General features: G+C 42.3%; 1 protein-coding gene across 1 annotated transcript in view; it reads right to left on the reverse strand.

Moving 5' to 3' along the window:
- The window catches only part of APPL2 (adaptor protein, phosphotyrosine interacting with PH domain and leucine zipper 2), an 86,574-nt gene that overhangs the window by 27,235 nt on the left and 42,392 nt on the right, over window positions 1-16,947 (reverse strand). The window contains exons 5-7 of the mRNA XM_036759992.1: window positions 6,919-7,006; window positions 2,118-2,159; window positions 1,922-1,980 (exon numbers count right to left, since the gene is read on the reverse strand). Coding sequence (XP_036615887.1) covers window positions 1,922-1,980; window positions 2,118-2,159; window positions 6,919-7,006 — 189 coding nt within the window. The remainder of the gene's footprint in view (window positions 1-1,921; window positions 1,981-2,117; window positions 2,160-6,918; window positions 7,007-16,947) is intronic.

A 16,947-nucleotide genomic window follows, 5' to 3' on the forward strand; every position in this document is an offset into this window, starting at 1 on the left:
GGATAAGCTGAGCAGAGTCCTCTCTGGAAGCAGAGGGATAGATGAGATAGCCCAAGGCCCTTCTTGCTCTATTTTCTGCTGGTTTCTAAATATGGATGCAGCCCACTTAAGGGCTCTGATTTGGTTCAAAAAGTTGGCAAGGGTCAAAGAACATCAAAAGGTAGTACTCAGGGGGAGAAATCCAAGCTATCTAGAGACATATTTAAAAAATGCTCGAAATCACTAATAGAGTTGCAAATTGAAGCAATTCTGAGGCACTGCCCATTTAATTGGTAAAGTTGACATTAAAGGCAAATGACAAATATTGGAGGGACTGTAGGAAAACAGGCACGTCGATGCATCGTTGGTAGGGCTATGAATTGGTCCAGCTGACCTGGAAATGAATTTGGAGCTGTTCTCCTGAATTTACTAAGCTGTGGTTACTCTTTGACTCAGGGATGCCCATAGTAGGTAGACAGACATCAAAGATCAAAGAAAGAATAAAAGAATGTATGTACAAAAATCTTTCTAGTAACTCATTTTGTAGTGGTGAAGAAATGGAAGCTAAGGAGCTTCAATTGTAGATTTTGGGATACGAATGCGATGGAATACTATTGTGTAAGAAATGACAGAAGGAACAGCTTCAGAGAAACTTGCAAAGGCTTGTATGAGCTATTAGGGAGGGAAATGAACAGAGCCAGGAGAATAATTTGTACAGACACAATATTGTCAAGACAAATGACTTTGAAAGATCTACACAATGATTAATCACGATTCCAGAGAACCAAATGGCTACTAGGTGGCGCCAGAGTGGACAGAGTACTGGGCTTAGAATCAGTAAGACCCAAGTTCAAATTTGACTTTGGACACTTACTAGCTGTGTGACCCTGGGCAAGTCATTGAACCTGTTTGCCTCAGTTTTTTCATCTGTAAAATGGAGACAGTGACAGCACCCACCTCCCAGGGTTGTTGTGAGGATCAAATAAGATAGTAATTGTAAAACACTTGGCACAGTGCATGGCACATAATAAGTGCTATATAAATGTAATCTATAATAATAACTCATATATTTATAATAATAACAATAACAAATCTACTGACCACCTCCTGACAGGTGATGGACTTAAGATAGAGAATGAAATATACATTTTTGGACATGGCCAATGTGGGAATTGATTTTTCTTAACTATACTTGTTATAAGGATTCTGTTTTCCTTTTGGGGGGGGGCATGAGAAGAAGAGAAAAATGCTTATTACCACAAAAAATTAATTAAATTAGTTTAAAATTAAATTAAATTTTAAAAAGTTAGCATTATAAGCAGAGTAATTTTGTCGCTACCTTACTAAATACAAAAAAGGATAAGTTGTATGTAACAGAAATTTAGGGTTTCATATACAATTTTCTTTCATTTTCTTTTTTGTGTATTAAAATACTTATTTGTTGATGATAGTAAATTTATAATAAAACAGAAAATGGAATTTTTAAAAATGCTATTATTAGCACTGAGGCTAATGTGTGTGTCTGGAGAAATATGCCAACTTGATCAAAGATAAAAATCTGTGGAGTTCAAAGCACCATATGGTCAGTCTTCCCTCCCACTCTATTTTTTTTTTTAAATTATGGCTCAGGTTTGAAATTTACAAGTCCCAAATGAAAGTGTCAGATGCATAAGTGGGAAACATGAGTAAAAATGATGAAAATGAAGTCCCTGTACAGGAGGAAATGGAATAGACTGATAAAAATCCCCTTCCTAGCCCCCTTTCATATCCCCCTACATTTCCCCCCAAGACCCTCCCAGCCATATAAGGATAGTGGTAACAGAAAAAGCAGCCTCAGAATCAGGAGATTTGGAAGTTGTCATATTAAATTAAAAGAGAAACAAAGCAAACAAAAACTAACAACAGAGAAGGTTTTGGTTGTAAATTTTATTGTTTTTTTTACCTTTTCATTTTCTCTTTTTTTTGGTAGCCGGCTGTACTTTGCCATGGACAAGTCATGTTCTAGAAATAAGATGGGAATTGAATGAATCCAGAACAAGTCTAAAGCTGCTCCCTCACATCTGAGACCTCACTTTCCCCACCTGCCCACCCCATCTCCTTAGATATTTCATTAAAATAAAGAAAAGAAAGAGACATACCATTGCTAGCGAGGCCAAAGAGATCCTTTAAGGTGCTGACTTCTGAAAAGAAATAGAAGGAATTTCAGAGCCAAAGAGGAGGTCCAGTGGGGGGAAAAACACCCTGGCTCTGGAGGCAGAGAATCTGGGTTCTAATTCCACCTCTGACGTTTACTCCCCATGTGACTTTGGGCACATGACTTAATCTCTATTGGTTTGTATTTCCTCATCTGGGAGATGAGGGGTTTGGACTAAATCATTTCTCAGGTTCCTTCCAACTTTAGCTCTACTTTCTTGCTGTGTGACCTTGGGCAAATCATGTAACCTCTGACCCTTAGTTTCCTCATCTTGAAGTGAAGGGGTTGGATTAGCTAAATTCTGAGGTCCCTTCTAGTCAAATGAAAACCCAGGGCTCTGGGTTCCCCCCACACCAAACCTGAATGATGTCCAAAAGAGAGGAGCTAATCCTCTGTCAGAAACACCCCTTAGATTCTCTGCTCAACCTGAGTTGATCAATCAAGCCTGGTTCCTGGAACCACTTGACTTAGCTGGAGACTCAGTACTTTGCTTCCATATCCCTGGTCCAGTCCTCATGTGGCATTTAAAATCCTCTGGCCAAGATGTCCATTTGGCATCCTTGGGTGTTTGGGGACTCATGAAAAGAGGAGTCTCCCCCACCCACCCCCAGGGTGCATAGGCTAGAGTTCAGGGCTGATAATTCCTTTGAAATGTGTGGCTGACATTTTCCTCCCTTCTCTGCAGAGGTGGGGGTGTAGGGGTACAGAATGCTAGTATATACTGCTGGGCGTAGTTGATGTATTGGTTGATTTCACTGATCTTTTAAAAAAATTCTTTGTAATAAGGGTTGACTCTCTGGGTGAGGGAGACAGAGGAATACATTGGGAAATGAAAGTGATGTAAGGGCAAAAGATAATGTTCACTTTTTAAAGAAAGCATGGTTTATTCAGTTGAAATGTTGATTTTTCCAGATCTGCTTTCTTTCTTTTTTATTCTTTATTACAAGGCACAGCTCCCTAGGGAGGAGAGGGTGAAGGATATATTTTCAAAAGAAGGTGATGCAAAAATAAAAGATAGAAAAAAAATTGTAAAAATGTTGTGGAAAAGCCTAGAATCTAAGCTTTTAGTATAAGCTTAGTTATAGGCAACCTTGGACAACTACTAGGGCTTGGTATTCCTAAGGAGGCTTTCAGGCAGCCATGTATTCAGTCTCCTGCTGCAATCTGTCCTCACCTCCACCTATGTATCTACTTTCTCTCTCACTTTCTCTCTCTCTCTCTCTCTCTCTCTCTCTCTCTCTCTCTCTCTCTCTCTCTCTCTCTCTCTCTCTCTCTCTCCCTCCCTCCCTCCCTCCCTCCCTCCCCCCTTCCACCTCCCCTCCCTCCCCCCTCCTCCCTCCCTCCTCTCTCTCCTCCTCCTTCTCTCTCTCTTTCTCCTCTTTCCCTAATTCTTTCTTTCTTCTCTCCCTTTCTCTTCTCTCTCTCTCCCCTCCCTCCCTCTTTCCTCTCTCTCTCTCCCTCCTTTTCTCTCTGTCTCTCTCTCCCCTCTCTTTCCCTATTTCTCTCTTTCTTGTCTCTCTTCCTCCTCTCTCTCTCCTTCTCCCACTTTACCTACCTGCCTACTTGTCTCTTTATATATCTTTTATCTGAAGACCAGCTCATTTCAAAAGGCTCATTACCATGTTGGCCACATGGCAATGAATTTCTTTGTCCACAACCAACTTTCCATGGCTGCCTATCAAACTGTACTGCTTTTTGTGTTGACAAAGGGAGTATCCCAGCTGCTAAAGTCAGGAATCCCTGAAGTATTAAGTCTCTAAACAAATATATACAAATGTAATATTTGCATGAGGTGACCATCTACACTGCAGCCCCTTAGACCTCTCACATAGAACATGTGGATACCTACTTGCTCACTGCAGCCTGTCCTCACACTGGCAGGTCTAGGTTCTCAGAAAAGGACCACCTCCAAGTGCTTGTACTCAAACTCTGTTGGATTCCTAGTGGTGATCTTTTTGAGGAACACTCACCACTTTAGTTCTCAAATCCCCACTAATGGGCTTCATTTGTAGAAAATCAGGCACTTGCATCAATGAAACATTTAGATCTTAAACATAACCATTTACTTAGCAATATGACCAAAAAATTACATCATAGGTACTCAAATATTAAAGTAAATACGTGAATAATAAATATATTACAATCCATTCATAAACCTGGGTCATACTCTCCTGCCAATGCATTTAATATTTGTGGGGGACAGTAGGCACACCCTTACAGAAATTTGGCGAGCAAAAATCATGCGCTCAGGGGAGCTCACAACTCCAGAATTGTAAACTTTTCTGTCCTCTTTCTGTCCCAGAAATGGGCCATAAAAGTTCCTTCCTGTTGAACAGATGCTTGTGTTGCTAAGTTGAACTCCCTATGGCCTCTAGGATAAAATAAATCTAAACTCTTCTGTTTAGCTTTGAAAGGTCTCCACGCCTCTGCCCAAGCCTTCCTTTCCAGCCTCATTATTCCCTCTCTTGCACTGCAGCCAAGTTGGCCTTCTCTTTGGTCCACCCAGAAGGCCCTACATCTTCCATCTCTGTTCCTTTGAATGGGCCACCCTCTGGCCCAGGAATACTCTCTCCCCCCATCCACTTCTGAGGATTCCTCTTTACCTTCAAGGTGCAGCTCAAACACTACCTTCTAACTGAAGAACTTTCTAATCCCACCAACTGCTAGTGACCTCCCTTCTCACATGGCCTTCTACTTTAATTCTTCTTATGTTTATTCTGTATATAATACACAATATAATATGTTACTATGTGATGTGCACATATTATAGAATTATATTATATATAATGCCTATAGTATAGAATATGTATGTGTAATATATTATATATAACAGAATGTAGTAATGTATTATATATTATATACAATGCATTATATACTATGCATGTTATATAATTATATAATGTATTATACACGTATAAATCAAACATTACATAATGGATAATTTCTTACATATAATTTATTAATGTATTATAGATAATACAGAATGTGTGTGTATGTATCATGTGCAGCTGTTATCTTCCCCTTAGAATGTAAGTTTCTTGTAAATGGGAATTGTTTAATTCATTGTATTCGTATCCTTAACACCCAACACAGTGTGTGGTACAAGGATGGTCCCTGATAAATGCTTATTGACATATATACACAGGGACATATATATATGTATATCTATATATATGTATATATCTATATATATACAGATATATACATATATATATCTATACATGTATATATACATATATATATATATATACAGAGACAGAGAGAGAGAGACAGAGAGAGAGGGAGAGTTCACCTTTTTGTCTTTGGTCCAGACTTGTCTTTTCACATACAAATACCCTCTACCAATGCAGAATAGTCCCATCAGTCCATATATTATGGTCTCGGGGAGTTGCCCAGAACCGTGAGAGGTTAGGATTTGTCCAGAGTCACTCAGCCAAGACATCAGGGAATATCAGGAATGGGGCTTGACCCTAGGGGTCTTCTGGACTCTAAGGCTGGCCTTTAAATCACTATCCTGTACCACCATTTTAACTAAAGTGCTTATTTTGTATTGGTTTTCAAATGTATTTCTTTTAACTGGTAAAGAATATAACAAAATTTTCCCCCTAAAACTTTATGCCAGATCTGATGTGCCAATACAGATAAGAAGAATGTTAGGGGAAAAAGAACATTCTCACAGGAGTATAGCTTTAAAGCAGGAGACATCTTAGAAGTTATTGAATCTAAGCCCCTCATTTTACAGAAAAGGAAACTGAGGCCTGAGGTAGCTAGGTGGTACAGTGGATAGAGCTTGGAATTAGGAAGACTCATCTTCCTGAGTTCAAATCTGACTTCAGATACTTCCTAGCTGTGTGATCCTGGGCAAGTCACTTCACCCTGTTTGCCTCAGGTTCTTCATTTGAAAAACGACCTGGAGAAGGAAATGGCAAACCTCTCTAGGATCTTTGCTGAGAAAATCCCAAATGGAGTCATAAAGAGTGGGGCATGACTAAATAAACAAACCAAACCTGAGGCCCAGGGAAGGGAATTGGCTTCAAGGGTGTGAGGTCAGATTCTAACCCGGCTCTACATCCAGCACTTGGCCCCTACATTGAGGGGAGGGGGCTTTTTTTAAAGTACACAATTATAATGCCCAAATTTGATACAAAAGCTGAGATATAAGAATGCACTGCTCTCCTTTCTTTGTGGAAGTGGGGAATCATTGATGTAGAATGCAACTGTTTATTGGTATAGAATATAGCACACATCGTCAGACTTGGTGGACATGCTAGCTAGTTTTCCTAAATTGCTTCCCCTCCCTCACCCCATCTTTCACTTTTCTTTTGTTTTCTAAGGGATGGCTCTCTAGGGATAGGGAGGCACATTTATTGGTAAATGAAGGTAGTATAAAAATAAAAGATACCAATATTGCTTTAAAATAATAAATAATTATATAACAATGATTATATATTAATATGTGTATATATGAATGTATTAATTATATTAATACTATAATGACATATGTATGTGTGGAGAGAAAGAGGGGGGGGTGGAGAGACAGAGACAGAGAGACAGAGACAGAGACAGAGAAAGAGAAGGAGAGAGACAGAGACACAGAGACAGAGAGTAGGGAGGGAGGGAGGGAGAGAGAGAGAGAGAGAGAGAGAGAGAGAGAGAGAGAGAGAGAGAGAGAGACTAAATGAGGTAAGTGTGCAGTAGAAGGTGGCCTAAAATGAATGAATCCTTAATGGGCACCAACATGTTACCTGTGAGATCTTTCTCTCGAAACTGTATGATGGGAAGCACCATTGTGTCTGCCAGTTGCTTCGTCAGCTCTGTATGGAGGAGGTTAAGCTGAAAGAAAGATACACATCCTGAGACCCAACCTAGAAGAGGGATTCTGGCCCCTGCCTTTAGCATTCTCCCCATCCCCCACCCAGGACACAGAGAGACGTAGCTACTTGCCCAAAGTCACACGGGCAGGCCCTGGCAGGGGCAAGATTCGAACTGGAAGATAGAACGATATATTGGGAGGAGGACTGGATTTGCAGACAGAGGCACCAAGTTCAAATCCCAGCTCTGCTGCAGATTACCTGTGAGATCTTTGGTAAAGCACTTCTGACCTCTTTGGGTTTTTGTTTCCTTCCCTATAGAAGGAGAAGTTTGTGTCAGATGGCATCTAAGGCCTCTTCTATTTCCAAATCTTTGATCTTATGCTTCTATGATCAAACATTTAATCTCCCTGGGCCTTGGTTTCCTCATCTGTAAAATGCAAAGTTTGGACTGGGTGGTCTGTGAGTCTCCTCCCTCTTCTAAGATGAAGATCCTATGATCCTGATGTACCCAGGAGAGGTGGGGCTCTCTGCTGTCTCATTTTCTAAATGAAGAAGTTGGACCAGATGGGCCAAAAGTCCCCTCCCCAAACTTCTAGATCTGTGGCTCCATGATCTAACCCAGCTATTCTGTTTAGAGGAGACCATGGGCAGAAAGATGGCCCAGTGAAAACCCAGCTGGGCTTCCTTAGCCTACCCATTATAAGTTTGTAGAGTAGGAAATGGTTACATTACTACCAGACACTTAAAAAGAAAACTGAATGTGGCTTCTCCAGGCTCGGGTGTGAATCCCTTGGGCTAAGCTGGCCAAGGGAGTTTCTGAACCAAGAAAGGAGAGTTATCTCATCTTTGTTTACTCTGCCTATTTCTCAATAGATCCGGATCCTAGCTACCCCTCCCAAAGCCTGGGAATGCTTTTATAGACCGACAGTGAACAACCCTGGTCTCCATGCTTAGCACAGGTCACTCATTCACTGAGGGCATTAGGGGACCTTTGACCCTCAAATGAGAAGGCGAGCAGGGTTCCAGTTTGAAGTCTCACTTGAAAGAGAGCCTCACACCAAAACCAAAGCCAGGATGTGGGCTTGGGAAAGCTCCATAGGAAGGATGCTGCTCGCTGAAGCCACACTGGGAGATTTCTGTCCTGCCTATTGCTTGGGAAAGGAGGAGGTTCCCGAGAACAAAAAGGCGATTGTGTTCTAGCAGATTCCTCACTCTGGGATGGAACAATGGCCCTTGATTCTACTCCCCATCCCTCCCACCTTAGAACTTGACTGACACTGGTAAATGGTCTCACTAGAAGAGGGAGGCTGTCACTGCGGGTTTTCCTTTAATTCTGACAAAGCTGGAAATCAATTCAAATTCTTGCCATGCTAGGCACCAAAACTGAAAGCAAAAAAGGCAAGGGATTCTGAAGGCTGGTGATGCCAAGCTCCCTTTGCAGGAGGCAGCTAATACCCAGTTCAATCTAATTCAACATGCATTTCTTGAGGGCTCCTATGGACCAGGCACTGTCCTAGGTGCTGAGGACACAAAAGATCAAAATGAGACTGTCTCTGCCCTCGGAGGGTTTATATTCTGTTGGAGATGACCACATGTGTATATCAGTCCATAAATGAATCAACAAGCACTTATTAAGCACCTTCTATATGCCAGGCAATGAGGAATACAAAGATGAAAAGGAAATAGTCCCTGTCCTCAGGGAGCTTACCTTCTATTGGAGATAACTACATGTATACATCAAGTAGTAAGTTAATGAATGAGCATTTATTAAGCATCTCCCATGTGCCAGACACTGTGCTAGGTGCTGGGGGCACAAAAGAGCAAAATGATACAGCCTCTGCCCTCAGGGGGCTTACATTCTATTCGGAGATAACTGCATGTATAAAGCATTAATAAGTTCACTACCATGCATTTATTAAGCACCTCCCATGTGCCAGGCAATGAGGATACAAAGGTGAAAATGAAATGGTCCCTATCTTAAGGGAGCTTATATTCTATTGGGGGGGAGGAAACAATCTATACATAGATCTGTATATACAAAGACCTGTCTCTGGAGTCAGAGGAGGTGGGTTCAAATCCTGCCTCTACTATTACTATCTATGTAAAGTAATCTTGGCCAAATCACATAAAGTCACTGGGCCTCAGTTTTCTCATCTGTAAAAGGAGAGGGTTGAGGTCAATGGCATCCGAGGTTGCTTTTGGCACCACAGCTATGATCCTGTGACTTGTGATTTCGCCGAGTGTAGGAAAACTCCCTTCACTAGTGCAGATCTCCAACTGCTGGGTAGCTTGAAGTGTTAGGATCTCCTGGGGACCAAGGAGTTATGTGACTTACCCAGGTCACACAGCCAATAAATGTGAGAAGTGAGAATTGATCCAAGGACTTGCTAACTCCAAGGTCAGCTCTTTATTCCCCACCCCACGCTGTATTTCATATACTAACTAGATACACAGTAAATAAAGTAGTTTTTTGTTGGGGAGAAATTAATGATGATGATGGTAGCTGGCATTTATTAAGTGCTTGAAGGCTTGATTTAACAACTGGGAAAGATTGGAAGGTGGCATCTAAGCTGGGTATTGAAGGAAGCCAGGGTTTCCATGTGGCAGAGGTGAAGAAGGAGCATGTTTCAGACATTGGGCACCGCCTGTGCCAAAGTATGGAGACAGCAGATAGTAGAAGACTTGGTATTAGTATATTCCTTGAATGTTTCAACGTCTCTTTGGGTTTTAGAGGATCTTAGAGTCAGAGATCTTGGGTTCAAATTCCATCTGCCACTCATTTATCAGTGTGACTTTGGGTAAGTCATTCACCTCTCTAGGGCTCCAATTCCTCTGCAAAATGGCGCAGATTGGACTAGGTCCCTCTGAAGTCCCTTCCAGCTCTAAATCTATGACTTATCACCTGTGTAACCTTGGGTAATGATTGTACCATACTGTGCCTCAGTTTCCTCATCTGTAAAATGAAGGTTGGACTCTATCTCTATATCTATTCATAGTATATATCTATATCTATATACATACATTATATATACACACTATAGATAGTACACACACATACACATACACACACATATATATATGTTATATATATGAGAGAGAGAGTGAGAGCGAGAGAGCGAGACAGAGAGAGAGCGAGAGAGCGAGAGCAAGAGAGAGAGCGAGAGAGAGAGAGAGAGAGAGAGAGAGAGAGAGAGAGAGAGAGAGTATATAGACTCTGAAGTCTCTTCCAGCATATCTATAAGTACTATCTTTTATGGGGTAGATACAAAGAGGTTTTTATTAGCAGCCATACCAGCCATATAGACTAATTAACCTTCATACTGGTAGGAGAAAGCAAAGCACAGATCTCCATTAGAAGGCCTGAAGGCTAGGGGCTCCTAGTGATCTGCTTCTTAAGGATGGGTGGCCTTCTGTGAGATGCTCAAGGTTGGGAATAACGTCATCTGTAGGCATGGGGAAAAAGAGGTCAAAATGTTTGTGTTTGGCCTTTATTCCTTTTCAGGTCAAATCAACTTTTGACTGCTCTATGAGCCAAACTGGTTTGCTCACTGCTCCTGAACATGCCCTGGCTGCTGCTGCTGCCTCTGCATTTGGCGATGGAAAGCACTCCCACACATTTCTGCCTGTCTCAGGATCTTATCCATCCTTCAAAAAAGGCCCAGCCCCCATGCCACATCCTTCACAAGCCTTTCCTGGCTCTCTGGAACCCCTCAAGTGGAGACATGGTCTTCTTCCTCCGCCTCCCCACAGGATTTTGTCTGAATCTTTAATGAGTGCTGATGGCATGGGGCACTCAGCATGGGCTGCTTTGGATTGTGGGGATTTCTGGGCATGGCTGGTTCTTTCTGCTAGACAGAACACATTCCTGGAGGCTGATAATTGTATGATGTTTGAGGGCAGGGACTGTGTCTCATTTATCTATGTGTTCATCCTTCACAGAGGAAGATGTTAGTGATTACCTATTACAAGGGAGGAAGAGACTAAGGAACAAAGAATGAAATAAAGGGGAGAGGGAAGAAAAGATGGTGAAAGGAAGGAAAGAGGAAGGAAGAAAAAAGAAGAAGGAAGGGAACAAGGAAAAGAACTGAAAGAAAAGCTGATGAAAGAAAGGAAGAAAAGAAAGGGAAATGGAAGGAAGGAGGAGGGAGGAAGAAAGAAAAGAGGGAGAAAAGAAAGAAGGGAGAAAAGAAGGAAGCAAGGGAGAAAGGAAGAATAGAAAGAAAAGATGATACAAGAGAAGGATGGAAAGAAGGAAAGATAAGAGAAAGGAAGGGAGGAAAAGATGAAGGAAAGAAATAAAGAAAAAAGAGAAAGGGAAAGGAAGAAGAAAGGAAGGAGAAGTAGAGAGAGAGAGAGGGAGAGAGGGAGAGAGGGAGAGAGAGAGAGAGAGAGAGAGAGAGAGAGAGAGAGAGGGAGAGAAAGAGAGATGACGTATAAGTATTTACTAAGTCCATACTTTGTTTTGTTCCAGGAACTACACTAGGTGAGGAAACCCATTTCCTGGGTGTTTCTCTTGCCATGTTTCCCTGTACGATTCCCTCCATTCTAAAATCTCCTTTCTCAGTTTCTGCTTTGTTTTTTGAATCTAATTGAGCTCTTTGGGCAGAGAGGAAGAGGTTCCTCCCCCAGGTTTGGGCCTGGGGTGGCACCTGGGAGCAATCCCCTTTCCTCATGCCTCACCTGAGTTGATCACAAACCATGTTCACATTCAGATCTGCACATTTAAAAGCCAGACAAACAAAGGCCTGTAGGTCCCCAGAGCCAGAGCTGGAAGGGGCCTCCAAAGCCATCCAGTGTACTCCTCTCATTTTACAGGTGAGGAAACTGAGGCCCCTAGAGGTGCTGTGACTCAAAGCCACTATACCAGGCCACCTCTGCACAATCCTCCTTCCGGCCGGTTCAGAGCCCAAATAGGTCTCAGTTTGGGACGGAGGCAAGACCACTGGGCTGGAAGTCAGGGACCCTGGGAATTCATGCTGGCCCTCTGTGACCTTGGGCCATTTACTTAACTGCTCTGGTCTTCTTTCCTCATCTATAAAATGAAAGATTCAACCAGATGATCCCTGGGGGCCATTTTAGCTCCAACAATTCATACTTAGAGTCACTCATGGAAAAGGTTTCATTATGAAGAGATAGCCATCTGCCCCAGCTATGGCATTTAGGAAGCAACACAATGCAGTCATCTGATCAGAGAGGTATGATTTAGCTGGGAAGGATCCCAGAGGCCATGTCATCTAGCACCCTCGTCTTATGGATAAGGACACTGGTAGGTGTCCTAGGAAGGAGAAATTACTTATCCAAGGTCACACAGGTAACAAGAGGCTAGATTTGTTCATTTAAAAAAATTAATTATTTTTGTTGCACACTTTATTCATAGACACACGGAATACTGGAAAAAAGCCAATAGAGAGGAAGTGGGGACCAGAGGGGTGAGAGAGAATTAGTGAGAGAGTGTGAATGTCCTGGCAAAAATAATAATTTAAGTGTTAAAGTACTTTTGATCCCTCTCTGAAATAAAATGTTTCTAGAAAAGGCTGGATTTGAACCAGGGTTCTCTGACTTGGTCACCTAGGTGGCACAGTGGGTGCTGGGCCTGGAATCAGAAGACCTGAGTTCATCTGACCTTGGACACTTACTAGCTCTGTGCCCCTGGGCAAGTCACTTCACCATGTTTGCCCTAGTTTCCTTAACTATAAAATGAGCTAGAGGAGGAAATGTCAGACCTCTCCAATATCTTTGCCAAGAAGACCCCAAATGGGGTCACAGAGAGTCAGATGTGACTGAAACAAGTGAACATAACAACCACCTCTGACTCCAGAATCAGGGCTCTTGCTTCAGTTGTAAGATGAGTAGATTAGGCTGGATGGACTTTGAGGTGCCACCTTCTAGCACTACATCTCTGATCCTGTGACCTAGGTTCAAATCCTCCCTTTGACGCTTGCCACCTGTATGTCTCTGGGCTAGTCACTATAACTCTCCAGGGTCGAATTCCTCAGTTTTAAAATAAAATGGTCCAAGTGGGTTAGACCAGATGAAACTGTGTCTCTAAACCCTCACAAAATGGCAATAATCTCTTACTGCTCTAGATACACAGTCGAGAATTTAGTGGCTTTAAGTAAATGACTTAATCTGAAAAGCAGGTACCTTGCGATGCCTGTCCCTCACCTAACCCACTGTAGCTAAAGGCTGGCAATACCTTCCAAAATATCATTTATCATTTTGGATTGTAGTACAAAGATCTCAAAGTGAAAGAGGTCTTAGGGGATATTTAGTCTGCTTCCCATTTTATAGATGGAGAAGCTGAGGCCTCTAGGTACACGGTGACTTGTCAAAGGACACAGAGGGAATAAGGCACAGAGGCAGGATTGGAAGGCAGGCCCGATTGCTAATCTCATGCCCTTTTCACTGAACTGATATCTAGGCAGGGGTATATTAGTAACATGAATACAATGGACCTCCAGGTCTGGTATAGGGGCATCTAAGGTCTCCTGATGAGGTCCAGAGCTCTCTCTACAACACCATGGAGCCCCCATGGAGCCCACTACTTCCTAGCCATGTGACCACAGGCATCGGTTTCCTCATCTGTAAAGTGAGATGGGAATATTTGTGCTCCAGACCCCACAGGGTTATTGTGCTTATTAACCCATAAAACACCACATGAATGGGAGGTATTGTTATTCATAATTATTAGTAATTTTCATAGATTCACTGGCTTAGCGCTACAAATCTCCCTCAGATTATTCAGCCGAACCCCTTCACTTTATAGATGCTGAAGCTGAACGAGGCTGAGAGACCTGTCCAGTGGCACACAGTTTGTCAGTAGTTGAATTAGGATTAGCACTCAGGTCCTCTGACTCCCAAGGGAAGTGGGAAAATGGGTCTACTTTTTCTTTCTCCTTAAGGACATTTAAAAAAATCCATCTTGTTCTACTTACGTCCACTTCTCCTCTACCTCCTAAAACCCCTGCCTTCCTTCCAAGCTCAGCTCATGCTCCACTTCCCCCATGAGGCCTTTCATGATCTTCCCCCACTAAACATCACCATTTGGTAGAGGTAGCAAGTTGGCACAGTGGTCAGAGCACAAAAGTTGAGTCAGGAAGACCCAAATTTAAAACTGGCTTACTAGCTGTGTGACCTTGGGCAATTCACCTCGCCTGTCCCTCAAGTTTCCTCATCTGTAAAATGAATCTAATGTAATGTAATATAAAATGAATAGCACCTACCTCATAGGGTTATTGTGAGGAACAAGTGAGATAACACATATAAAGCATTTTGCTAACCTTAAGGTGGCATATAAATGCTATTATAAATGTTATTTTATTTTTACTGTTTTTATATTTTTGTTAGTTATATGTACATGTTTGTTATTTATATTTTTTATTTTTTATATTTTATTGTTATCATTATATACTCAGCATATTTTATATATTTATATGTGCATGTTTCTCCCCCTCTCCCCCTCCCCCCCCCCCCCCCGCCGTAAAATGTAAGCTCCTTGAAGGGAAGGACTGTTTAATTTTTGGCTTTGTATGCCCAGCATATGCCTTGGCACACAGATGTTTAATAAATGTTTGCTGATTGGGTGACTGAAGGAGACTTCCTATCAACATGGACACATTTCATCCAGTCCTTTTCTCTAAAGATCACTATTTCCTGTCAGTGTTTGTTTAGTCAGGCATCATTTGCAGGTACATTGTTTCACCAAACTTCTTTGTAACATGTAACATTTGGAACAATGTTACCTTTCTTAGATAGTTTCCATAGTAACTTCCTACCGGACAGTCATTGTTTCAATGTAACTGACTTGGCCGGTTAGAACCTTGGACCTGGAAGTGACCTTGGAGGCTCCTGAATGGTGGTTCTCAAATCTGTGGGCCACAGACATTCCAGGGGTGGGGAATGGCACAAAGACAGTGCCCAGATGAGGACTGATATCAAGGCGACTCTTGCGATTTCTGCCAACCATGCCAAGAGTCCCTCTTCACACTCAGGCCTCAGCAGGAGATGCCACACTTACCTGGCATCCTTTTTTTTAAAATTTAAAACAATTGTTTAAATTTTATTCTGAATAAATTTAGGTAGCCAGATCTTTAGGGCTTCCGGGATGCCTTCCTTACACTTCACTGCCTCAGTGCTAACAGAGATAAACAAACCCAGAACAAGAAGCCAGCATGGCTGGTGGAATCAGCCTGTTTTTCAGGGGGGGAGGGGTGGCGGCGAGGTAATACAGAAGCCGAGTCAGCTCAGTTATTTCAGGCCTTTCACCCAGGAGCCTCCATGCTTCCTGATCTCATCTTCTCAGAGCTGGCCTTGGCCAGAATGAAATATGTTGATTCAATGCAGACAGACGAAAAAGGAAAAGAGTGGGAGCCTTTCTTTAGCCTTGGAAGGGCTGTATGATCACAGGCTCTTAGCTAGAAGGGACCTCAGGAACTGTCTCATCCAAACTCCCCTCCTCCATTTTACAGATGAGGAAATGGAAGCTCAGGGACATTAACTGACTTGTCCATGGTCACACAGGTGGTAAGAGGCAGGGCTTGAACCCATGGGATCAAAGCTTCAAAGCTGAAAGAGAACCCAGGGGCTATCTAGTCCAATTCTTTAATTTTACAAATCAGGAAGCTGAGTCCCAGAGAAGTGAAGTGTCTCACCCAAAGTCATACAGGGAAGTGTCACAGGATTTGAACCCAGGTTCTCTGACTCCAGAGCCTAACTCTCCCCACCATACCACACTTTCATATGCAAATACATAAATAATCAAACCAACCTGCTATAAATTAAATAAATGACTTCTCTAACTTTAGCAAGCATGTTTTAAATACCTGCTACGGACAAGGCCCTATCTTGCACATATATGTTTTTTGGGGTCCAGAGCTATGATTCTGTTATTGTGGAGGGATTCCTAGTATGGAAAAGTCCATCTGCTGATATCAAGCAGCAACTCCCACGAAACTTAGTTCTAGAGAGTTGGGAGAATGGACCAAACAAAACACATGAACCCAAGCCTTCTTGACCCCAAGGCCAGCCCTGATACCACAATCTATAATGTCATACTGCCTATCTGGATCTATAAGGACCAGGCTTGTCACTTCACTGGTATAGGAAACTCCCAGGTCAGGTAATTCCCTCCACCAACGCAGGCCAGTACCTCCTCTACAATGAACTCTCTGCCAGAGCAGCCTAAAGCAGTTTCAGATGCACACAGGACTATTTTTTGAATATATACGTAGATCTTGTTGTCATGAATAAAATACAAATTCATTTAGAAGTGTTCTGTAAGTCACAGAGGCTCTTTGTCATTGTTTATTTTCTCAGTCTACAGATACTCATTTCCAACGATTCTCACTTTTGTATGTTAGCCAATCCACAAGCATTTATTAAGCACCTACTGTGTACCAGACACTGCTAGGGACACTGGCAAGAGTTGAGAACCCCTCATGTGGCCCAATGCCTACTTGAAGCACTACTCCTGCTATGATATCTTTGATAAGTGAACAAGTTAAAAGACAGAAGCCACACTTTGACTAGACAAATGTGAAAATGTTCCCTATGATAGCGATTCCACCATCTTCCTGGAAATTACCCATAGCCACGTCCTCAAAGAAGGAGATTCTCCCCATTTCCCTAATCCATCTCTAAAGTGAAGCAGCCAGCCCTGGCTCTCTTACATAGACAGTACTGAGCAGGATTTAACCTTTTCCTGATAACTTGGTATCCTAAGGTGAGGCAGCGTGGCACACACTGTGTGTGGACAAAGGGCGAGTCTTGGAGTCAGGAAGACCTTCCTAGCTGTGTGTCCCTGGGCAAGTCACTCAACCTCCCTGAGCCTGAGTTTCTTCATCTGTGAAATAACCCTTTCGTGCCCTACAGCTCATGAATATCTGATTAGATCAAGTCTGTTAAGCATTTCACAGGTTGGAAAGTGCTAGATCAATGGAAGCTGTTTCTCTGATTGTTACT

This window comes from Trichosurus vulpecula, chromosome 5, assembly GCF_011100635.1.
Source record: "Trichosurus vulpecula isolate mTriVul1 chromosome 5, mTriVul1.pri, whole genome shotgun sequence".
NCBI classification, from domain to species: Eukaryota; Metazoa; Chordata; class Mammalia; order Diprotodontia; family Phalangeridae; genus Trichosurus; species Trichosurus vulpecula.